General features: G+C 34.0%; 3 protein-coding genes across 8 annotated transcripts in view; 2 read left to right on the top strand and 1 right to left on the bottom strand.

The window, feature by feature from the left end:
• LOC105318420 (GATOR complex protein Iml1) overlaps window positions 1-8,256 on the bottom strand; it is a 28,139-nt gene extending 19,883 nt beyond the window's left edge. For all 5 annotated transcript variants that reach the window (XM_011415538.4, XM_011415541.4, XM_011415539.4 and 2 more), the window contains exons 1-17: window positions 8,141-8,256; window positions 7,834-7,921; window positions 6,674-6,723; window positions 6,413-6,498; window positions 5,895-6,028; window positions 5,519-5,588; window positions 4,319-4,462; window positions 3,980-4,049; window positions 3,707-3,779; window positions 3,224-3,411; window positions 2,758-2,892; window positions 2,449-2,510; window positions 1,530-1,603; window positions 1,339-1,417; window positions 1,218-1,248; window positions 930-1,050; window positions 51-271 (exon numbers count right to left, since the gene is read on the bottom strand). In XM_011415538.4, coding sequence (XP_011413840.3) covers window positions 51-271; window positions 930-1,050; window positions 1,218-1,248; window positions 1,339-1,417; window positions 1,530-1,603; window positions 2,449-2,510; window positions 2,758-2,892; window positions 3,224-3,411; window positions 3,707-3,779; window positions 3,980-4,049; window positions 4,319-4,462; window positions 5,519-5,588; window positions 5,895-6,028; window positions 6,413-6,498; window positions 6,674-6,723; window positions 7,834-7,921; window positions 8,141-8,201 — 1,687 coding nt within the window. In that variant the 5' untranslated portion in view covers window positions 8,202-8,256. The remainder of the gene's footprint in view (window positions 1-50; window positions 272-929; window positions 1,051-1,217; window positions 1,249-1,338; window positions 1,418-1,529; window positions 1,604-2,448; window positions 2,511-2,757; window positions 2,893-3,223; window positions 3,412-3,706; window positions 3,780-3,979; window positions 4,050-4,318; window positions 4,463-5,518; window positions 5,589-5,894; window positions 6,029-6,412; window positions 6,499-6,673; window positions 6,724-7,833; window positions 7,922-8,140) is intronic.
• Window positions 8,253-12,670, top strand: LOC105318421 (large ribosomal subunit protein uL16m). The gene is made up of 4 exons (XM_011415544.4): window positions 8,253-8,376; window positions 10,392-10,451; window positions 11,612-11,778; window positions 12,065-12,670. Exons 1-4 carry the CDS (start codon window positions 8,292-8,294, stop codon window positions 12,515-12,517), a joined length of 765 nt encoding a protein of 254 aa, XP_011413846.3. The 5' UTR covers window positions 8,253-8,291; the 3' UTR covers window positions 12,518-12,670.
• Window positions 12,671-18,189: 5,519 nt separating this feature from the next.
• LOC136274087 (uncharacterized) lies at window positions 18,190-24,479 on the top strand. 2 transcript variants are annotated; one of them, XM_066080274.1, is made up of 3 exons: window positions 18,190-19,731; window positions 23,256-23,476; window positions 24,317-24,479. In XM_066080274.1, exons 1-2 carry the CDS (start codon window positions 18,306-18,308, stop codon window positions 23,309-23,311), a joined length of 1,482 nt encoding a protein of 493 aa, XP_065936346.1. In that variant the 5' UTR covers window positions 18,190-18,305; the 3' UTR covers window positions 23,312-23,476; window positions 24,317-24,479. The 2 variants fall into 2 exon arrangements, with proteins under 2 accessions (XP_065936346.1, XP_065936345.1); XM_066080273.1 differs by having other exon boundaries at window positions 18,191-19,731; window positions 23,256-23,435.
• Window positions 24,480-25,034: the final 555 nt, after the last annotated feature.

Genomic DNA, 25,034 nt, shown 5'->3' with positions numbered 1-25,034 from the left:
ATTTACATGCACGTGTATTAATATATATTACTTATGTAGATTATACTTACTTATGATTGGATAACACCCAACAGAGGAGGAGATGTCCTCAGAGCTGCTGGAGCGTGACAGGGTGGGGATGTTGATGGCTGGGGACCCCCTCCTCTCCCCTTTCTCCACCGCCATGCTCGGGTAGTCATCGGAAACGTTCCGCTTTCTTGGCTTTTTAATCTGCTTGGCCTCTGCCATGGTCTGTGGTTGTCTTCTGGTTTGGTAGGAAAACTTCAAAGACCTGCACAGATTGAATACATATACAGTATATATCAATACATGAAGAGTAGGTTAAGAATTATATTACACTTGTCTTTTTATTACTTCAATTTAAATAATGAAGAATTACTCTATGAAAATTTATGGTAGTGTAGAATCTCTATGATAAAAACTTGAAACTATTGGTATGGATTAACAAACTATCATTTGCGACAACTTCTTTATGGACTGAGTGGTGATAAAATACTGTATTACATTTGTATTACAAATTACATTTGGCTGTGTATTTTATTTAGCGTTTTTGGTGGAATGCAACTTCCGCTAAATCAAATACATCAGTCTCTAGATGCAATGCATATATATATATAAGCAAAATCACATTAGGGAATAAGCAAACTTAAATCTACACCAACTTGTTCAAAAACTATTTTCCGCCAAATATCGTACATGCCAAATATAATATGTCTACTGTTGCTTGTGGTAATGAATTTTTACAGTATCAAGACTATGTTTAAAATCCTTAACAAACAAAGACAAGTGTAGGCTGGTTTGCAGTAACTAATATGCTACAAAAATTCCTGTAAAATTTTAACACACACAAACAAAATTGTTTACATTTCCAGCATCATTGTCCTATGATTTGCTAGAAAAATTAGTAGGAATGGAACTTGTGTACATACCCAAACCTGGTAGAGTTGGGTGTAGGGAGTTTCCAGATCTGAGCATCGTATTCATCATAATCAACAAATGGAATATTGTTTTCATCCTGAATCTGTTTATTTGGAGAATGGGCCAACAACTCTGAAGAATATATAAATAGTTTTATAATTACTGGTAAGTGAAATAGTATCAAATTAACACTTATATAACTCAGAGAATGTTACCATAAACCAGGAAAACATGTAAACAATGCTCAAATTATTTGATATATTAAAAGTCTTTGAATTTTAAATAGCTGGCATACTAACTTCTCTCACTGGGTCTTCTTTGGGTTTCATTCTATAAATAAAGATCATGCTCTTTTCTTATTCAACAAAATTCAGATTTGATTCATTTTCTGGAAATCAGCAACATCTAGCAAGCACTTACAAATTCTGGTGGTGGTTTAATTCTTGGGATGAATGAGCCTTGCAGACGTGCCTTTATTTGACTTTTTGATATGTAAAAGCTGAAATGATCAACAAAAATCCAGTCAAATATTTAGAAATTGATTAGCCAGAACACCCTGTGCTTCAGACAAACAATAACCTGATAAATGTTTACATCCATTCTGGGCTTACCTGTGATTCATCCAGTGAGGGATGTTGTAATCATCTCCAACCTCTAGAGATGTTTTGGCAAGCTTGTTGTGGAACTGAAAGAAGAGTGAGAGAAAACCAGTGAATGAATACTGTAAGCCAACTTTTATCCGCATGCGAGAATTTTTCGCGAGGTTCGCAAGGACATCATCGTTGTGAATATTTCTTCCGCGAATCATTCGTTGTCGTATGGGTGTTATAACAAGACTGGTCTGGAGAAGGCCTAGTTGCGAACATAAGTCGTCGCAAACCACTCTATCGGAAGTAAATCGCGAAATAAAGAAGTCGCGAATAAATGTTGGTGTACAGTTTTTTAAAAAAGAATATTCATAACCAACTAAACATGCTGAATATGGTTTTATAGAACAATCCAAATACTGGATGTTTATAAAGTATACATGTACATGTATTTATAATAGTTCAATAGAAAATACCTTTATTAAAAGAAGATATAGAGAGAATACATGGAAATAAATTACTTTAGAGCATATCTACATGTATACTGTGGAATAATTTAAATTTGTGGGGACTAATTTTCATGGATTGTGGGTTTTATTGCTTATTCGTGGGGATATAATTTCTTGAATGCATTCGTTATCAGTTTCAGTGATAACTAACTCTTTAAAAATTTGTTTTCATTGATGATGTAAATTCGTAGAAGAGGGCTATCCACAAATACCACGAAAATTAAGCCACCATGAATTCTAATGATTGCACAGTATCTACATAAAATAAAGATGATATACAATTTATATACATAGAGTATACCTGTAAATAATCATCTATACAAAATACAATCTACTGATACATGTACATGTATTTATCTATAGAGAAGTCAAAGAATAAAAACCTACACAACAGCAATGCAAAGCTGCTCATGAAAATTAAATATACAGTGTACCTTGAATAATGGGGCAGCATGAAGAGGCTGTTCCCCCATACAGACCAAGTCACTCCCTATTCCTGTAATGAGGCAGAAATATAAGTATTAAATTTTGCCTTGAAATATCGGAAACAAATACATGTATTAGCTGCATATACCGGTACATGAATAACAATTTTTTATTGAATAAATATCATTTTTAGACCTCTTAATTTGCTTATGCACTACCAGAGACAAATGTTTGATTACAAATACTTTTTATAGCAAGTATACATAAATGACAATCATTAAAATATCTAACTTTTCAAGACAATGGTGCTCTCTTACCGCAGTCAATAGTTCTTTGTTTAGTGATGTTGGCTAGTTCCCTGTCCACCTCAAACACGCCAGCTCCCGGTGTAATAACCACGGCAACCTTCCCCGTCCGATCAAAGTTCCTGTCTATGTAGTAGCCCTCAAACACTGCAGAGTAATGGAGAGGAGTTAATTAAATATATTTATCTTTTGTTACCTTTAACTACATGTATCTAATGGACAGAAGGCAAATATAACTTCGGGTAACACAGTAATAATATCAACTCTCAGTCTGATATTTTCTTATATATGCATGTATTTACTCAGAAACTTCAAGCACACACATCTGCTATTCTATCATTTCATCACTTTTTACACTTTTTACGTGAAGAATAAGAATGCTTGTCAATAAAATCTTGAGTCCATACTATATGAGTCCTATCAGGCAGACAAGGGAACCTCTATGAACCACTTGTTCATAAATCTGATGAACACTTACAGTTGAGGGACATGTTGAGGGTCTCAAGGAAGTTGCCCTGGGCGGCAGTTGAGTTGTAGGCGGCTGGGGCTTTGTGGCCCTTCTGTTTGTGGTAGTTCAAGATCTTATCCTTGTACGAGTTACACAGCTTACGGAGCAGTATCATGGTGGATGTCCAGTCATCGTATCGCTCGTTCTGAACCACAATTCTACATACACATAAAATATCTCATCAAAACTCAGGCAATTATTTCCCAAAATATAAAGACTTACAGATCATGTTTTCTTAAGAGGAATTAAAAGAAATATATTAGGGATGACATTCTGTGATTGGTTAACCAATTAATTAGTAGGAATGATGGTAACAGGTTACAAAATCAGTAACAGATAAGTCTTATAAAATAAAAATATAGCAAGAAAAGAAAAGGTGTGAAAGTGAAAGAGTGAAAAGATGTGAAAAATCTGTACTTTATTCATCTAAAGCATGTCTACTCCAATGTTTACCTGTAAAAGTCCTGATAGTACCGTCCTTTATAATCACACACAATACAATCTCTCATGTATTCTGGAAATTCATCTGCAATGACAAATAGAAGCAAATAGTAAAATGACATGGCCAGAAAAGATATTGGACCCATTAGATCAATACAGTAGTGATTGCACTGCTTATAAATGTCTGGTACACAGAATCAATTAATATTATTTTGCATTTTGTGTAGAATATGTTTTAGAACATTTAATGACATCCATACACAGAATCCTTAAAAAAAAATTTACCTAGTGATTGAGCTTTATAAAAGGTTCTTGAAAACAAGACAATTGTGACATCGTGCTGACAGTTCTGTTCCTGAGAAAAAAAAATTTCAGTCAAAGTTTCTTTATAAACCTGATGAATATTTCGTACCAAAAATAACTTTTTGTTAACGATAATTTTTTACTAGTCTTGAAACTTCCCACAGTAGCAACATCACGCATTAAAATTAAAGTTTACAAATACAGGTCAGTCTGGGATAAAACTGACGTGTTCATGATAGATACAATGTACATAGGAATATTCAGGAAAAAATAAATATGATCTACAACACATCTCAAACAATTTCAGTCGTATTTCTGTACCTTCCATTTTGCAAAGAGATCAGTCAGAAAACCATTGAGAGCTTTCTCAAAGTAGAGGTCCTCTCCCAGGATGTCGAAGTCCCACATCTCGCTACTCATCTGGATAAAGATCTGGACAACAGCCGTTGAGGATCTGTACACAATCTACATTGTACCAAAAAAGTCATAGAAACTATCAACTCTTAGTATTTGGATAACAAATTCAGGATCTACTTGTACAGTGTATATTTTCTTGTAAGATAAAAGTTACATAACTATCAACTCCTTTTGTTTGGTAGATTAAACAACAACCGTGGATAGACAATAATGATCTGTAAAGTAATAAGCGTACCCCAGAAAGACAACAATGATCTGTAAAGTAATGGGCGTACCCCAGAAAGACAATAATGATCTGTAAAGTAATGGGCCTACCCCAGAAAGACAACAATGATCTGTAAAGTAATGGGCCTACCCCAGAAAGACAACAATGATCTGTAAAGTAATGGGCGTACCCCAGAAAGACAATATTGATCTGTAAAGTAATGGGCGTACCCCACAAAGACAATATTGATCTGTAAAGTAATGGGCCTACCCCAGAAAGACAATAAGAAATGGGCATACCCCAGAAAGACAATATTGATCTGTAAAGTAATGGGCATACCCCAGAAAGACAATAATGATCTGTAAAGTAATGGACGTACCCCAGAAAGACAATAATGATCTGTAAAGTAATGGGCGTACCCCAGAAAGACAATATTGATCTGTAAAGTAATGGGCGTACCCCAGAAAGACAATAATGATCTGTAAAGTAATGGGCGTACCCCAGAAAGACAATAATGATCTGTAAAGTAATGGGCGTACCCCAGAAAATTAATAATGATCTGTAAAGTAATGGGCGTACCCCAGAAAGACAACAATGATCTGTAAAGTAATGGGCATACCCCTGAAAGACAATAATGATCTGTAAAGTAATGGGCCTACCCCAGAAAGACAATAATGATCTGTAAAGTAATGGGCGTACTCCAGAAAGACAATATTGATCTGTAAAGTATTGGGCGTACTCCAGAAAGACAATAATGATCTGTTAAGTAATGGGCCTACCCCAGAAAGACAATAATGATCTGTAAAGTAATGGGCCTACCCCAGAAAGACAATATTGATCTGTAAAGTAATGGGCCTACCCCAGAAAGACAATATTGATCTGTAAAGTAATGGGCGTACCCGTGTTTCCTCTGTGATGGTTCCACACATGACTCTCTCTCCTTTAGACCACATCTCCATCACTTGTTGCCTTTAAGAGAAAAATATAGTACATGTACATGTATGCACACTGGCACCCTGGTTCTACTTACTGTGTTTATGTATTTTAAAGTTTAAAAAAAAGGAGATGAATGACTGATACATTATCAATGATATACAATTCAAAATCTTAACAATTACATGTACATAAATCATCTTTGCAGGTATATACATTAATATGGGCTATTTAATTTAAATTTACAGATAAAGAAAAATTGAAAATGAACTTGTATTGATATTCCTATCTTCCAAGCTATTGATTGACATATGAGTCAGTTGGGGGTAAATCTACACTGACCTCATTTCTGCATGTTCAATCTTTTTATTGAGGTACACGCAGGTGCCGATGATGCCATTTCTCATCCTCCAGAAATCGCTTCTGCTAAAGTATTGATCCTTAAATAGCATCTCCACAAGATCCAGTGCAACACCCTACAATATATAACAGATAGGTCAGACACATTATATAATAACTAGGCCAGGTTACGAGTCAAGGTCAAAAGTGTATTCTACTGTAAGAGGTCAAGCTACAGGTACATTTCAAAAGTCAAACAAATGCAATACTGTGGTCTCATTAATTTTCAAGGGTATCAATTTTCGTGGATGAAGTGAAAATCACAGTTTCAAGAAGACATAAATTTGTGGCCAATGACCCTATCAATACAAAATGTTAATAGAAATTGCACTTCAATGAACACTTAATTAATTTCGTAGATCAACTTAATAACGAAATCCATGAAAATTGGTATTCAACGAATATTGATGAAACCACAGTATTTAAGTGTACAACACATGTACATAACTGTAATGTATTACCTTGGGGTCCACTTTCTTGACAATGACATCTTTGTATGCTCTCAGCTGGAAAGTATTAGCAATACTTTGCTCAATACTAACTGTCCCTGATCAAATAGATGAAATTAGTGGTTTGAAAATTTATTGTTGTATAATGCATGCAGAAAAATTGGATACAAGTTCTCACAACTTAATAATCCTTTCAAAATGAATTAATAACAATCAACCATTTTTAGAAAAAAACATATACAGATAAATCATACAAAATCTTAATATGATTACCTTTTTGCTGAAATTCATCAGATAATGATGTCACTTGCAAAAGTAGGCGGCTGAAATATATTTTGATTCATTAGACAAAAAAAAACTAAGTTTAAAATACAAATTAAATATCCATAGTACAGATTGCCCGACAATCTCTCTCAAAACTATTTAAATATATCAGAATGAAACACAAAAATGATTTTTTTTTCTCTTCCTTCTGATAGACTATACAATGCATGCTCATATTTCTTTTATGATAGAAAAAATTCTAAAATTTTTGCACAAAAGTTCATATGTCTGTAAAGGTTTTACCAATTTGTCAGATCAGAGACATAAATAACATGTTATTTATGTCTCTGGGCCATAAAGAAGCATTTTAACTAACAGTTGCTGATTTTGAATTTTGTAAAGTGATCTGACACAGAAAATGGTAGGTTGTGTTCAGCTGAAAAAAAAATGCAAAAAGAGTTTCTGCTACATTAACCTTGCTTTTGAACTCTGTAAATGATGGCATGAAAGTTGTAAGTGACTTGGAAGACTTTTGTGTATTAAAAAGCATTCTATTATAATACATGACTTAGCATTTTTGAATGTTTAGTCAGATCATTTTGGGCACAAAATCCAATATTCAAATGTGCGTTACATAGAACGCAAAAGCCTCGTTTTGTACTCGATTACTTTGTTTAACCTATGGGAATTCGTTTTCCCAGATATGTTGATAGGTACAAAAATATCGTTTTCCTTTTGTTCGTTTTGATTCCGCTGGCCCCGATGAAGACCTTTTCTTATTGGAAGCCATCACACTTAATGATTTAAACCTTCCCTTAGTCAAAACAACTCACGATAATAATTACACTTAATGTGTCTGTTATAGCCATTGGCATTGTTTACGCGTTACTTAATAAAATAATCAGGTGAAGGGTTGAAAAATCTGGTGTGACCCGACGAAATCGGGTTAGTTGGCAAGTATGTCTCTGGCCAGATGCTTTAAGTACATGAAATATATGGTACACTTGTACATGTACATGCTGTGTATTATCAATGGGTGACAGTAACTCCTATACATAACATTATGCATTAACAAGAAACCTGTTTCTTTTATTTCAATTTTGGACGAGGGACAAAAGTACTAGTTTTGATATCTGTCATTAGGAAATCTTCAGAAATTTCAATCTCACCTTTCCTCATCTTCAATGTGATAAATTTCCACGACATCGCCGATTATCACATCTGGTACATCTTTTTGATTGATTAATATTTCTTCATCTAGAGAATGAACAATAAAAACAATTACTGCAATCAAAAACCAGCTAAAATTTAACCCCTGAATCTAATAATCCATTAATTGGAACAGTGGAATGTGGAATACAGTGTTAACATTTGGTAAAACAATAATTGTGGCATAGATAGTGTTCCACACGCATACACAATGCATCTTTAACATAAAATGTATGCAATAAATTCACTGTCACCGTAATATCTCACTTAAATTGCTATTTTCATTAAAACTTCTTTTGTGGACTCTCAAGTTCAATGTTTTTTCCATTCTCCATCGATGTTGATTGGACGTTTGTTTTCTGCTTGCTCTATATTTAAACAAAAGCGTTTTCAAGATTGAGATTTTAGTTTTCGGCCGATGATGTCGGTCACGATGTCGACGAAGGTGTTCTTAAACTTCTATAACACAAACGCTGCTTGGGTGATAAAATCATTGTCGAAGCGTATGTAGAAACAGTGTCATTTAATCATCATTTCCGTTTAATACCTAATTTATATTTGCGTTAATATAGGATGCAGGATTATGATAAATGCATCCCGAGGAAATTCGAAACAATAACAAAACTTATTTCTTCATAATGCTCTATATACATATGGCACACAAAATAATATTTTAATTCAATATATTTTAAAGTAATGTTTGGAATTATTGACTCAGTATTAAGATTATCATTTAATGGTTGCATATGTTGTAGTTTAAACTGTTCAGAGCCAGTTTTTATAGTTAAATTATTTTGTCGAAAAACCTATCAATACGGAAATATTTCCCAAAACTAATGTTAATTTGAGATTCCTCTATTCTACCTCTATTATATACCTCAGAGATGTTCAGTGTGCCTCTGTTTTAATACTATGTCAAAAAATATCCTGACATCAAATGTCAATTTCAATGTGTGCTACTATACGCAGAGACGTTAACAGAATTAACGTGATACATGTAGCGGTATATCCTTTTTAAAGTTATATACAGCAACTGTACATGTTTTTTTTTTTTTAATTGTAACTTTGCAAAGACTGCTCTCTGATATATAGGTCCCTTGTCAAAACCACAAATTTCAACGTTAACGTTATGCCACCGTAAGTCAAATGGTCATTATTTATAGAAGTGATATTATTTTCATTAATTGATATATATCTTCATAATGTTTAAATTGATCAGAATATACAACAAATATATAAATTAATCCTATATAAAAATAAGGCGAACGGACCCAGTGCGAACGGCGTCAAGAATGAACGGACCTAGGGCGAACGGAAACTAGAGCGAACGGCGTCAAGGGCGAGCGCGTTTTAGGGCGAACGAACAGCCAATCATACCATAGAACCCACGATATGATAGGGAACAAATATATACTTCGTCATCTTTTGATGATATGTATTTATTGGATTTTGAGTTTGGTGGTTAAAAAACTGTAACAGCTCATTGTCCCCAGGATGAGTCAATAATTTTTCACTACCTGTTTTATTATACCCTTCGCAATGAAATTCGAGGGCTATAATCAATATTAAGGTTTTTGACTGGTTCGTCAGTCAGTCTTTCAGTCCTGTTTTAAGTAAGCACAACTCCTTTTAAATTGGTGTGTTTAATTTTTTGAAACTTTGTATGTATTTAGGACACAATGTCTAGATGTGCATATTACCAGGAAATATTAATTTCTTTATTTTTCTAGGAATTTAGGCCCATCTGAACTTAGAATGATTTTAATTGTTAAAGACAAAAGAATAAAATGATGTGCATATTCACAGGAAGTTTTTTGCAAGTTATGCCCTTTATCGATTCTTTTTTTTGTGGACCCCATATTTTATGCATACCTTGCCATTCATTATGTGTACCATTGTCAAGTAATTGGGGAGCATGGGCTATGTGAGCTTCATCAATTTTCTTTCATTTATAAGAAGAAACGTTTATACAGAAAGCTAATTCTCATTAAAAAAAAAACATTAAGAAGATGGTTAAATTTGATAAAAGATTTTTGATTTTTATACCATAGAGATGGAATAATTATTGTTGTTATACTTTCATGTTAAATACTGAAATCTGATTGGTTAAGACGCAGTTAATGATATTTACTATTACCCTCAGCGTTAGCAACGCACTTGGCAACGGGTAACATTAAAAAATGTTACATGCGCGAAAATTATGTGCGTACGGTTCGCTGTAGAATTCACGTTATTCCTATATAAAAGCAGTAAAATTTTCTTAAAAATTTTAAAAAAGACATTCAGTATAACAAAATAAATAGTGCCTGTTTGGGAGGATAACAGTTGAAATTGACACCCCTCGAAAACCATTGTCAACCTCCGCTTCGCGTCGGTTGACAATGGTTTTCTCGGGGTGTCAATTTCAACTGTTACCCTCCCAAACAGGCACTATTTATATAATAGCATATGTATTTAAACAACATATATGCATGGTTTATTTATTGTTTATCAGTGTGATCATTCTTTTTTTTTTCAGCACATAGTTATGTTCAAAGTGCAGCATATATGAAGATAAAGGTAGCACCAAATTATGACGGTAAGTAATGTTGGTGAAATAATTAAATAGGAGAAATCCAGAAGCAAATAAAAAAGGATGCTCTTGGTGTTATGTTTAAACTGTTTAAAGATAAATACAAATATTAATTATAAATTAAATGAACTAATTAAGAGAAATGTTAAAAGAGACACTACAGCTCATTTTGCGCAAATACCATGAATTGAAAATTTTTCAAAACCGTAACTGAATTTTCTTGCAAGGTTAAAAGTATGAACTTTGTAAAAATTATGCTATGTAAAATCTAAAAATTCTAAATTTATCATCAAAATTCATAATTTTAGATGTTCCATAAATAAATATTGCTAGCTCAGCTTTTCGTTCAACAGTGCATGAGCATCAATTATAAACATTTCAGCATATTTTTCAGCAAGAAGGTGAAAAGACCATGAATTAATTCAATTTAGACAGACACAAGCACAATCTAAAAATCTTGTAAGAGAAAATAATGTGAATTCACAGGTGTCATCAACAATATCATTTTGATATAGGATTATAATTAATATCTAGATCCGCCAAGCATTTTTATGTCCCTTTTTTGTTGTGCCTCATTTAACATAACATTCTGAGGTCAAACGATGCGTAGGAAGTTCTTAACATTTAGAGTTATGACCCTTTATTTGTCTTGTGCATGATCCTGTGCATCAATTACTTTCACTACCTGTTTATTTCTATAAAATTGGTCAAGTAATTTACCTTCAATTCCATAGATAACTGCTGTCATTCAAAATCACGTCGTATTGGGCTAGTTGGATCATTAACTAGAATTGAACCACCTTAGAAAGGCAAACTTATAGTGCACATGTCCATGTTTGAATGCACATTGGTCTGTGTCTAGTTAAAATAATGTTAACATATTAAATCTTGAGTATGTGTGCTCAAATTTACCAGAAAGCATGTTATGCTGGTTCATAAAAGCAAAATTTGGAGGTTTTGTTTTCCTATGCATTCTTTTAACTACCTTGACCAGAGTCTCTCCATTAGTTGAACCATGGTTTCATTTCAGTCAGATTAAAGATAGTTTGATTTCATTTAAGTCGCACTACAGCGAAGTCAGTTTGTGGTCTAACTCGCTGTTAAATAGAATTTTAGTTCGAGTCAATATGATATAGATTTGGAATTCCATATCATTATTCTAACAGATATTGAAATTCCTGAGAAGAAAAAGTTGAGAATGATGGATAAGGTTCCTCCACCCGTGTTACACACAGCGAGTAACCTGGCTGTACAGCAGAGGAGTGAGGCCAAATACTGCCGGGGACCGGAGCCGATCCACAACAAGCTGAACTACGGACAATACGGAGTACAGGTCATACAGTTTCATATTGTGTAACATGGCAATGCCTGCTTGTTGATTGATTGATGTGGCATTTTTGTTCATTTTGCTCTAATCTTTATTTATTTTGATCATTCTTCCTTTGCACATGTGCTAAATTTGTAAATTGCTGCAGTTTGTAGATAAGATTGCATATGATTTTTTCAATAGGGTTGAAGGATTTTTCTTATAAATGCACAATTTTGAGTCTTAGCTCTTAATCAAGCTCTGCTAAGATTTAGAAGTATTTGTCGTTTAAAGATGATCTTTTTTATTGTAGGCTCTAGATGGAGGATACCTGAGTCATAAACACATGGATGCCTGGAGACTGTACATCAATAGTAAATTAACAAATGTAATGTTTGCTGAATGGCGTATAGAACCGCCATGGAAACCTGTAACAAAAAAGGGAACTGGAAAACGTATGGGAAAAGGGAAAAGCTCCATTTCCCATTATGTTACTCCTGTGAAAGCTGGAAGGATTCTTCTGGAAGTGGGTGGAGAAATTGAATATAAACAAGTTTACAAAATGTTACGCCATGTGGCTGCTCAGTGTCCTTTTGATGCACGAATTATCAGTGCTGAAATTCTACAGAAAGAAGAGGAGCAAAAGAACTGGATTGCAACAAATAATCTAAACCCATTTTCATTCAGATATTGTGCAAGAAACAATTTTCTTGGAATTAAAAAAGACCTCAGTCCATATGATCTAAAATGGTCTGGTAAATATTGAATAGATTACAAACTAATAAATCTGTTTTACCAGTATCAATTCCAGGTCTTTTATTTATTTTCTCTTTAAACATTGCAGTGTTGTAGTTTATTCAGTTTGTACTATACCTTTCTATGGTAAAGTAAAAATTGATTAAATGTACCAAAACTTTCAGTTTTAGTTATATTTAAGTAAAATTTAATGCTACTCTAGAATTAATTGTGTACAATTATAAGAAACTGAGAATAGTTTTCTATTTTAAATTTCCAAGAAATGTGGCTGGTTTAAATATACACCTGAATCATGTTTAATGTCAAACAGCGACTTTTCAGATGTTGTAAGTCAACAGAATCTTTTATTTCATTATTATTTTATTGTCCTCAGTTCCTGTGCATTACTTCATTTTGACTTAATTAATGTTGCATCTTATTGTTATAAATAAGGCTTTTCTTAGAACAGAAAATTTAAAATGATTATTCTTCATTAAAAAAAAAAACAAAGCTTTTTCTAAGAATTCAGACAAAAATGACTTTATCTCAAGTGGGATTGGGGTTTTTTTCTCAAATTAAATGAAGCGGAGTTATAATCAAAAACATTTTAGTGGTAGTATTGTGCTGATTCTGGTTTCATGTACGCCATCCCATTCGATTCTCATTTTGTCACGTGATACTTAAAAAAAGGGTATATAATATGAGAAAATCGGGATGTTCGGAGCGCCTGTGTTTGACGGCTGATAAATCAACACGGAAAAGCCAGGACAGAAACAGGTTTGTAAGGTTAACATATATACTCTTACATGCCTGAAATAGGCTTTCGAGATTGTGTGTTACAGTTTATATATACAAAAAACTGTATATATATAGAGAGAGAGAGAGAGAGAGAGAGAGATTGGCTTGATAACTGGTTAGTATGCTGCAGCCCCGGAACTCATTCAAAGAGCAGGGATAATTATTGCACATATTTCAAAACCTTCACTTTTTAATTTGCCCAGGAAGAACAGCCGATTCTCGTATCGAACACAAAAACGTTACAAAAACATGGGAGAGAGATTAACTTTGCCACACCTCATTTTTTAAAATGATGGATGGGGTACCGGTTCGATGTTCCATTTCTCAATGACTTTTCCGTACCTAAACAGTTTGGATAAGAAAGGGATTCCTCCTCAACAACACTCAGTGGAAAACATCATTGGAGTCCTCCGTTATCTAGTACATCTCTAGGAGCGACCGAATGATTGCCGACCTTGACTTTGCTCAATTCAACATCCTCTGCGCACGGAACCACCTAAACATCTATGGGTCATTCCTAATAATATTCATGAAATTGTTCTGTGTAATTTTGTCGTTGAGCTATGGACCATCTTAGATACCCGCCGGAATCGTACTGCATGCCTTTGTGCAAAGTCATTGACGAACGTGTTCGACTACATTACGGCAGTTTGCCTGTAACATCTTTGTATCATACCGCAATGCCTGGGATGCGTTCAAGATCGTAGCTGCTGCAATAGGTTGCGTAGCAGCTAGGCTGTTGAACGGTAAGCTAGCCCAGCTGCTACGTAGATATCCGTAGCCTAACTTTTTTTATGCTAAGCATCAAAGTAAAGATGGCTACATCAGTTACTACAAACATGAATTTTATATAATTTTGTGAATTTTGTTCATCCCATAAGTTATTATGAATTGAAAATATGTATACATGTACTAGTATTTCCGATTGAAATTAACAAATGATGTTGATATGTGAAGTCTAAATTGAATACATGTACTTACAACATAAAATCAGAGGTCCAGCGGCTTAAATAGCGGTCCGTTCAGTAATTTTATACATTGTACCTAGATACTAGTATCTTCGACCTAGCAGCTAGGCTAGCTGCACAGACACCTGGCGCTATATATTCTTTACTAGTAATAATACACCTTGTGCAATATTATGTAGATGGTAATATTTTTCAATATGATAAAAATGTACAGCATCAGGTGCCCGTGGATAGCTGCTACCATCTTGAACGTAGCCCTGGTGGGAATCTGTGATTGAGGACTACGACATCTCACCAGGCGCCGAGTTATCAGGGCTGTCACAACGTAGTTTAGATTTGTTTTTTCGCGGTGCTAGATGCTTAACTTCTTTATTTTCTGACTATGACTCCCCAAAACTCCATCTTCTTAATTTTCGCTGTTTAAAGAGATGCGACAGCGGCGTATTACAAAAGTAAAACAACAAAAAACAAGCTCCCTTATATGGACCAGACAGCTGTATAGCTGTAACTTTAAAAATGTTTCATTTAAATAGGGGTAGGGGACAAATGTAAATAATTTCAAAAATTTGAATACTTATTGAGAAATCTTTATATTTGATACATTAGTAGCATCAGTCTGAAAACTCATTTTCGTTGGAGGTTTAGGCCATTCCAAGTTTTTCTATGTTTAGCGTCCGCGGACGGATTGGTTTTGAGATGTAAAACTTAAAAAATACACACGATTGTTGTTCATAAAATTAGATTGCTTTCTTATGTCGGGCTCAGGATCAGGATCCAGATCAGAAATCAAATATAACAACATTCAAAATGGAAATCATATAGTAGGTATTTGTTACTTTTGTTACAAAATGAAGAAAATACTTCAAAATATATAACAAATTGTATTTTGTTGAAATTTTAAAGTTGTGGTTTTTTTTCTAAGGTTTGTGTTTTTTTTACCTGATAGAAAGATAGGTTTTTGAGTTTTGGGTGGACGCTAAACAAAGAAAAAACTTGCAATGGCCTTATGGTGATAAGGGTTTCCAAAGCGTAAATGTGATTACTTTACGATGTAAATTTAATTATTTACAAAGCCTTCCTGTAATAAAAGAAAGGGGGAGGGGGTGACGTCCCATCTTGACCCGCGAATGCACTTATTTCGTGTAAAATGTTTAAACTTATTTGGGAAATAACGTCATTATATTCTTTGATCAGTTGCACAATATCAACGAAAAATGCGTGAAGAAGTCGTGACTACAAAATTAATGTATTACGCAGGTTCACCTAAATACATGCCCTGTGTGCACACGGTAGAATGAGTTTAAAGTGATATTTATAGGGTGTATATTACAGGTATATTATATTTTAGGATATAAAATATCCAATTCAAAGGGCTAGGAGAATCCATTAAAAAAACCGATTTAATCGCGATGCTTTTAAGTGGCCACTTTTTATGTTTAACAATTACGATTTTAATCTACAAACACGAAAAAATCATCAGAATTTTTTTTCTTTATGATTTTCTTTGATAGATGACATTATTATATTCGATTCAGGAGAGGCAAAACAGAATTTTAAAAAGCTCAGAACGAAACAATTAAATTTTGTATCCTATTTGGCGGAAATGATTTTTGTTATAAATGACGCAGATTTGATACCGTGTGCAATTCAGCAGTTTTTTGTTGGGATCAGCACAGGTGCGCACTTGTTTACACGAAATGAAATAAGTTCTGAGAAGACATGCATCATGTCCCCTTAGTCTCATTTAATTACATATTTATATTTTACCGTTGCAACACACCTTTGTTTTAAAACGATTTGTTTTAAGGGATTCCGTCAGAGCTACTTTGTTGTTAAACATACACTTGAGTATGACGAGTTTAATTACACTTTTTTTTCCTATCTGAACAACTTTATTTGATTGTCTCATTTTTTGGAAATACGTAGCATTAGACAAATAGTAAAATGCTATATGATTCATGCATATACATGTACATGTACATATGTCGCAGTGTGAAATGTAATCTTTGGACCGTTTTTATTTTTTTCCCCGACAATGTATGTTAGAGAAACCGAATGTGTAAATTCATGAACCCGGCATTGCAGAGCCGGACAGTTCATTATTAATTTTCAATGATTATAAAGAAAGGTATATTTTTTTAAAAGCATTTTGGAATGGAAAGTAATGTTTATTAATTGAAAGTATTCATAACACCAGTTTTAATTTTAATTAAAACATTTTTGTTATGTAATCCTTTATGTTTTTGGTACATTATATAGCGTAATATATTTGGATTTTTAAAACCTGTACATTAAGTTGCCTGTAGCTGTACATTAAGTGGAAAAAACTGTCGATTCTTAACTTAATCAACAGATTCTCCAACTTAATGTACAGCTACAGGTAACTTAATGTACATGTTTTAAATGTTGAAACCAATACCCAACCATGGTCTTCAACAGTTAGGAAAATTTACTTAATTCAAATATAAACATAAATACCAACATTAGTATTTAAAATATTATTTTACAACAATATGAATTTATCATCTATGGAGAAAGGCATACATGCAGAAAATATGTTGACCATTTCAGTGAATGGTTCTGTAAATGGGACTCCAGAAACATATCAGAATTTGAATGAGAAAGACATATTTCCAGAGGCAATATTTATTTCACTAGGTGCACTGCGATTGGAATCAAAGGGATCGCACATTTTCATCTTTTTTTTCCACACTGGCCATACTGGCCATCACTTGAATTCCCCCTTTCCCTCTTTTCCATGAATTATTTCACTCACTAGCCTCTAATAATTCTTCTTCAGATACATCTGTGAACAAATCCAGTCTTAAATCAAACTGTGTCATTGAGTTTAACCCAGAGAGTAGTCAGAAATCACCTTAAGTATCATTTAAATATAAACTTACCTGGCACTGTCCATTAAGTTCAACAATACACAATTATTTTCACCCCTTTTGTTGTTGTTTTTAAATGGACAATCAAGAGTGTTACGTAATCTTAGCAATCATTCATGCCAACACCTGAGACAGTTTATTAAGTTAACAATAGAAAAAATGTTTTAAGTAGGATAAAATCCTCAAACTGTCCATTCTGTGAGAGAAAAAACTGTTCTCGGCCCTTCAGGCCTCGAAAAGTTCTTTCTCTCACAGAATGGACAGTTTTCGGATTTTCTCCTTTACATAAACATTTGGGAAGACAGTGGATTATAATGATCAATTAGAGTAGAATGCTATTTTCAAATGTTTTTGATTTTTGGTCAAGATCTATTTTCATTTCAATGGGGTTAAATATGCTTTGCCTTATAAAAATTTTTTTTGCATTTACATATTGTATAGATTGTTACACATTTCCTTGATAAAAAATTAGGACAAACGATTAAATCTTTTCTGTTTATCTTTCAAAACTATTGCTTGTAGAGTGTGTGAAAACAATATTTAAAAACGACGTATGATGATGTGATGATTTTTGACAATTAGAGCGTATTCTTAGAAAGATGTCAAAAACAAGGTGTGCTCAAGTGTCAGCAGTTTTTTTTTCTGAAAATGAATTAACTTTTATTAACACAGCTAGAATTATTCAACACGAGTGGAAATTTAAACAATTAAAAAACAAGGAAATAACCCGTCCAAGCAAAGGTATTTTGGGGTTTTTTTTTGTTTTGTTTTTTGGTGGGGGAGGGGTATTTTTGGGGGGAAGGGGGTGTTTGTTTGGGGGGTTTTTTCAACATAAGATTAGGAGATTTGTTGGAAAGTTATAATTCGCAATTTAAAAAAAAGAAAGGCAACGTCACTGTGATACGATTTTCTTTTCCACTAAACAAAGATACATTGAGACCACTCCCGTAAATACAACTGAGTAAGCTAGCAGATCAAGGAAATGGATAGATAAACAGTGATGTACATCGATGGTTTAGTACCGTAACCAATAAACAACAATATTTAACCCACAGCGTTAACACATTGTTTACTTGCTTTGGTATATGTTTTAATCTTATGTAACGCGGGGGTAGATAGGGACCGTCATGATAATGCTATAATGCCTGGGAGCTTTATTTAAATGAATGTCAAGAAGTTGGTTGTCACAAATGAAATGATAGACGGCAGAGAAATGAGCGGGGGTAGAGCTAAACGTGCTCCAGTTCGTACCCTGGGTAGACTGGAGACCATGTATCACACGTATCACAAGAAAGGCATCGATATGTGTGCCCAGGTGGTCCATCTTGACTGTGTTCAATGTGTTACTCTGTCCCAAGTTCGTGAAGCAATGGAACGTCTTCAAATGCAGCATCCAATGTTGCGCATGTTCATCGACGAAGACACGGAACATCGCTTTCATTTCGTCGAGAGGAATTCCCGTAGTGTTGACTGCAGTGTGTCGTATTTGTCGACAGAAGATCTCCTGAAAGAGGCACTCAACAAGAAGTTTTTAGCTGATGGCCCCTTGTGGAGAATCATCATACAAAAAACAAGGAGTATAATTCAAGAAAATGGCGATGTTTGCTCTGGTTGCCAGATAAGTAACAAAGATCGTTTTTTGCACAATTTTTCATTTGCATTGTCTTTTCATCATAGTTTAATAGATGGAATGTACTTAGTATGCCTGTTGAGAGATTTTTTAGAGATTTTACAAAACATTCAACTGAATGAGGAATTCAATAGTTCAAAAGATCTCGAACAAAGAGAAATCCTGCCTCCAATTGAACACTTTTTACAACCTGTATCATGGAGAGAAAGGTCCATATTTGTACCAACACGCAGTGATATTAAACAATCTATGGATGCTTTAACCGCCTACGAGCGATGCTTCTTCTCTGAAATCGGGTTTCTTAGATCGAAGCCAGAACGGACCGAGGCGTTGCGATTGAATATGGACAGAACGAAATCATTTCAATTTCTCTCAAACTGCAAGCAACAACATATTTTGGTCTCTGGAGCCATCATGGCCGCTGCGTCTATTGCATTCGCCAAACGACTGAAAAAATCACTCCAACCTACTGTTAAAATCCTCGATATTCCAGTTGATGTTATGGTGGATATGCGTCGTTATACGACAGAACCTATGAAGGACTTTCCCATTTTCCCAGGCACTGCAGCCATGCATTTGTATTTCCTCGTCAAAGTTCCTCTACAGGAAAATTTAGATTCACAAACGTTGTTTTGGAGAATTGCAAAAAAATGCTCCGCTGACATGACCAGCGCATTGGATTCTTCAAAGCCTCTCAGAATCATGAGGGAAGAAGTCGAGTATGAAATCGATACAGTTGGGGAAGGGGTCGGGAAATCCCCGCACGTACTGTGCATTACAAACCTCAACAGTGTGGACCGTATCGTGCGACCAGACGAGCATCCTTGCTTCCAACTGAAGGGGTTCACCGGTCTATCGAAAATAGGAATTGACAACCATCCCGTTTTTGAGATTTTGGTATTTTCATTGAATGATCGACTGCATTTGGACACAGCTTACTGTAGCGGCTACACTTCCGGTGAGACAGCTGCTAATTTCTCTTGGACAATGATTCAGACAATTCAAAGCACTAGTATGTTATAACGCACTCTCACGGTAGCAAATTAAAGAAAGTAACAATGACAATAATGACATCTCGTGTTTGTTTATAAACATATTATCATTCATGAACTTAACCACTCATGTTCTTCGCAAGACAAACAAAATGAGAATTTTTTTTTCGAAGACGTGAACTAGTTCCGGCGGGATGAATTGCGCAGATAAGGTGATAGCAAGAAGTAACTTACACGTTGTATTTGTTCTGTGAAACTAGCACAAAATAAATGCAATTGATCATCATTAATTTTTCAAATTTCCTTTATATTTCATACCAGTACTTTAGAAACAAAAGAAATGATGTAAGTAATTATTGATTGCATTGTTAAAGAATAAGAAAAAAAACTATATTTGTATTTTCATAGACCAAATGTGAACAAATTTGTAATATTGCTCTATCTTTAAATACTAATGTTGTATGTATGTAGATTTCTTTTTGAGGTCACCTGAGTAAACTCAGGTGACCTATTGCTATCCGTTGTCGTCCGTCGTCGTGCGTCGTGCGTTAACAATTTTACATTTTTAACTTCTTCTTAAAAACTACAAGTCCAATTGTTACCATTTTTGATGTGAGGTATCTCTATGGTAAGAGGAATCTAAATTGTGAAATTCATGGCTCTACCACCCCCGGGGCACCACAGGTGGGGCTAAATATGCAAAAAAAGCCAATTTTTCAAAAATCTTCTTCTCTACTCCCACACATGTGAGGGAAAAACTGGTTGCATGGTTATGATGTCCATGAAATATTCTACCAAAATTGTGAAATATCGTAAAAATGTATTGAATCTTAGAAAATCTTCTTCTCTACTTTCATGTATATTTGTTAAAAACTAAATGCATGATTATAATGTCTATGAAGCCCTCTACCAAAATTGTGAAATTCATTACCCCTGTGTCAGGGGTTCAGGCTCTAGGGTGGGGCCAATATGGCCATATAGTTAAAATGTATTAAATCGTAGAAAATCTTCTTCTTTACTCCCACACATGTGGGCAAAAAACTGAATACATGGTAATGATGTCCACTAACTCTTCTATTAAAATTGTGAAATTCATGGCCCCTGGGTCAGGGGTTCAGGACATGGGGGGGGGGGGGGGCAATATAGTGTTAATGCATATAATGTTTTAAAATCTTCTTCTCTATTCTCACACATCTGTATATAAAATTGACTTCATAATTATGTTTACCAGTAAGTCCTGTACTAAAATTTCAAATTTTATGTCCCCTGGATTATGGGTTTTGACTCTAGGACATGGCCAAAATGGATGTATATGTGTTAATGCATATAATGTTTAAAAAATATCTTCTTTACTCCCACACACCTGAAAGGAAAACTGAATTCATGATTTTGTAGACCATATCTTTAAGTTTTTCACCAAAATTATAGGTTTCATAGTTCTTTTTGAAAGATTTCAGGCAGGGAGGTGGTCGTCATTACAGATTTATAATTTTTTTACTCCAGAATGAAAACTAATTAAATGCATATATGAGACTCCGCGACAAGTTTGTGTATGGGTTATATGCTACTCAGGTGACCGTTAAGGCCAATTGGCCTCTTGTTTTAAATAGTGCATTAGTAATAGTATGTTCTCCATTAAACTAATTCCAGACTAAATTGCATGATTCTATACATCTTATTTTTTCTTACTAATGGTCTGTAAGTTTCTACCACATAATGTGGTATGGGAGAACATTAAGCAAACTTAAAGTGGCATGATGGCCATTTTGATGATCAACAAACTACCCATCATATCGGCCTCAACATTTTTGATATGATATTTTTGGCCTTAACCTATTTTGGACATGTAGTAAAGAAAGAAATCCAAATTGTATGTTAGCTTTAAAATTTGAATATTTTTCTATATCCTTACAAAGGGCTTCGTATCAATGATATTATTTTTCTAGTCTAAAACTAACTACGACCACCCATCCCTCATTGTGACAAGAGAGAACAAATTTATTGCTACCTCAATTACAGTAACTACCTGAAAAAAGGTGACGTATTTGAATATAGCACAGGTAAAAATAAATTAGGTACAGGGGTTATTATAGGCGTGAATTGAATAGAATCGACCAAGTCTTGTGGTGGACGATCAATGGCAACAGCTGGGTGCGTCAATCAGAGGGAAGGGGGGGGGGGGGTATCACACGATGCAATATACTAGTAGAGTACTTCTGTACAGTCAAAGCTAGCAAACCTTGTGTAAAATAAAAGACCAAATATAAGAGAACTGTGGTGGGTAATTAAAAGAGATGGAAAAAGGCAACTCTTACTAAATGGAAGGAAATTCATACGTTGGAAGCAAACAGGGAGGACATTAATTTCAGAACAGTCATAAGAAAATAAAATTTTCCCCATTCCAATGTTTATTCCAAAAAAGCCCCTTTAAGATTTCACTACAATAGATAAAAAAAAAGATTGTTGTGAAATAACAAAAGATGTGTCACCCTTTCTGATTAGGTTCACACTGATACTACATATCCTATATCTATTTTCGATTGATTTAGAACAACATAAGGACCCCGAATGTAACAGCTGGGGTAAGCACGGTCGAGGACTATTGTCATGTTGTCTACTTAAACTAAAAACTCCGCGATTTCTGATCTGTTTCTTTATCAAGTTCGCATTTCACTGTGTACCAGTAAGGCATGTAGATTGTTTTAAATATACGAGAATGTTCATAAAACAAAACACTTTGTTTTCTCATTTTGAAGCATGTTTATATCCTCACTTGTCTGATATATTAACCCGTAGGATACTAGAATACATTTACAAGTTAATTCATATTGGAGAAGTCCGATTTTTATCACCGGGGTAGTTTGATAACTAGTAAAGCCCCATACAGAAAATTGTATCCTCTTACATGTAAATGCATGTAAGTACATGTACATTGTATATGCATGTACAATGTTCATCGAATTATAAACTAATCTCCTTATTAAATGTACTATAATAATTATGACAACAAAATTACTATGTTCCGCCAACAACTTTACTTAACTGTTCACATTTTAAAGATAAATACCTTTTAATTCCTTCAATTTCTGTTTCATATCAAAGGATCATATTTGAGTAAATATCTTTGAGCGAATCTATTGTTACCCCCATTAGAAAATTATTTTGTTCATTAAGCTTTTTTCACGTAACATGAGCAGCTCTGATATATTTTTTTATTTCATTTGTTGTATTTGTTTTTGGAGGGGGAGGGGTATTTACTGTAAACAGGGATATATTTTCCCCCGTTTTCGTTGTCAGACTGGGCGACCTCCAATTCCTCATATTATCTCTCTTAAAACACAACTGTCTCTGGGCGAATTCAAGACGGGGCGAAACTGTTTGCAAATGTAAACTGGCAAACATTACACAATGCTAAAATAACCCTGTATACAGTACGTATTTATTCTTTCTGGAGATTTGCTTCAAGAAGTGATACTGATATCCTCCACAGATGAGGAACACTGTCGTCGTCATTCTCCTCGTTCTGTGTATGACTACGCTGACTAGGGTGGTGGCCGACTCCTTCTGTGGGACGGGTCTGGTGAGCTGTGACGGAATGAGCAGGATTCGCCGGGCACTTTGCAACGGGCTCTCGATGTGTGGAGACAAACTGACCAGAGAGAAACGCGATGTAAGCAGATAAGAATTGTACTATACAACGAGCGATTTTGCGTAAGATATATTTGACGTTAAAATAAATTTTGATGTTGAGAGTCTATATTTCAATGAAAATTGTTTTAAAAAACATAAGACATATTTTATAACTTTGATATGACTTATGTAATAAATTTCACTACTGATTTTGCAAATTTAACCACTCAAAAAGTGATAAGTACAAAACTATTGACTTTGAGTAACAATAATTATTTTATATATATATATATATATAGTTCTGGCTCAGATTCTTTAGAGGTACTCCTTTAAACTCGTTTATAACGAAGAGAGACATATTTAATTAATGAATTTATCCCGATTTTAGGGTCTCGGGCCGGCTAAAATTCTTTACAACTATTCTACGTTTATGACATATCCTAATATAACGAACGAACATAGCGAACTGATTTTGAGAAATTCAAATTTGAAAAATAACAAAATTTACACCTTCATTACGAACTGTTTCAAAGTTAAGAATTTTAAAGGTGAGATCATATGATATCATAAGTTCTATAATTACATTTTGAAGTTCTAACGGGTAGTTCTCAAAAGCAGGGTTTTTTTCAATTATTCAGTAACTCTGATATGTTTCTTGCTTTACTTATCATTATGAATTTGTTAAACGTATATATGAAATCATAGATATATTAAGAATTACGGACAAATCGAAGTAAATTAAAAAGTGAATGGGAATTCGTCTTATCCGAATTTAACTCTAAAAATTTATTATAAAGTTTTTTTTTTAATTTAAGTTATTCTTGCACTTTTCTTCACGATCTGATATATTGTCACTGTTATTTAAAAATAGATTTTCTCCGAAATTATTAACCAATAAATGAGAATCTTTGTTATTTGCAGATCGAGTGAAACCGACTATAGCAGAGTTGAACCTCCTTAAAATCAATGTGACCTTTTCATCTTTGCACGATAATCAATATAATGCTTTATAGCGTGTAATGAGTTTTGATAGTTTCTCTGCGTTTAAAAATAAATGAAAGGCAAAATAAATAAAAGGAAAATAGCTTTTCTTATTATTAATTAGATTTTATTTACGTTATTGAAATGTCCCTACCTTGGTTGTGAATTAAGAAAGAAACATGAATCAAGAAAGAACCAAATACGAATATTCAGCCGTAATCAACTATACAATATAATAATATATTATAATAATACTATTATATATATGGGGATACGTTTATAACTAAACAATCAACAGTTATTTAGTTATGATAACTTCAAATCTATTCAGAAACTTTGTCAATATTTATTGAAAGCTTCAAATCTGAGAAAGAATTTAATATGTTAATCCCTTATGATGGCATCTGTCTTGCGTATATTTACATATATATTATATATTCATTAATAATGTTGTACACTGCTAACCCATATGATATATATACTATGTAGAATCCTCCGCCATTCCCCAGCTAATTTGTGTGTATTATATATATGCCTATGAGCCACATGGCTCATTTGGTCAATAAAGAATAAAGAATTTCTACTGTCAATGTTTTCATATCTAAAATGTTTAAATATGCATGAACATCGATTTTTTCAGAGGGTAGGGAAGGGGGGG

Source organism: Magallana gigas, chromosome 3 (assembly GCF_963853765.1).
Source record: "Magallana gigas chromosome 3, xbMagGiga1.1, whole genome shotgun sequence".
Taxonomy (NCBI): Eukaryota; Metazoa; Mollusca; class Bivalvia; order Ostreida; family Ostreidae; genus Magallana; species Magallana gigas.
This window is presented reverse-complemented; position numbering and strand designations above follow the sequence as displayed.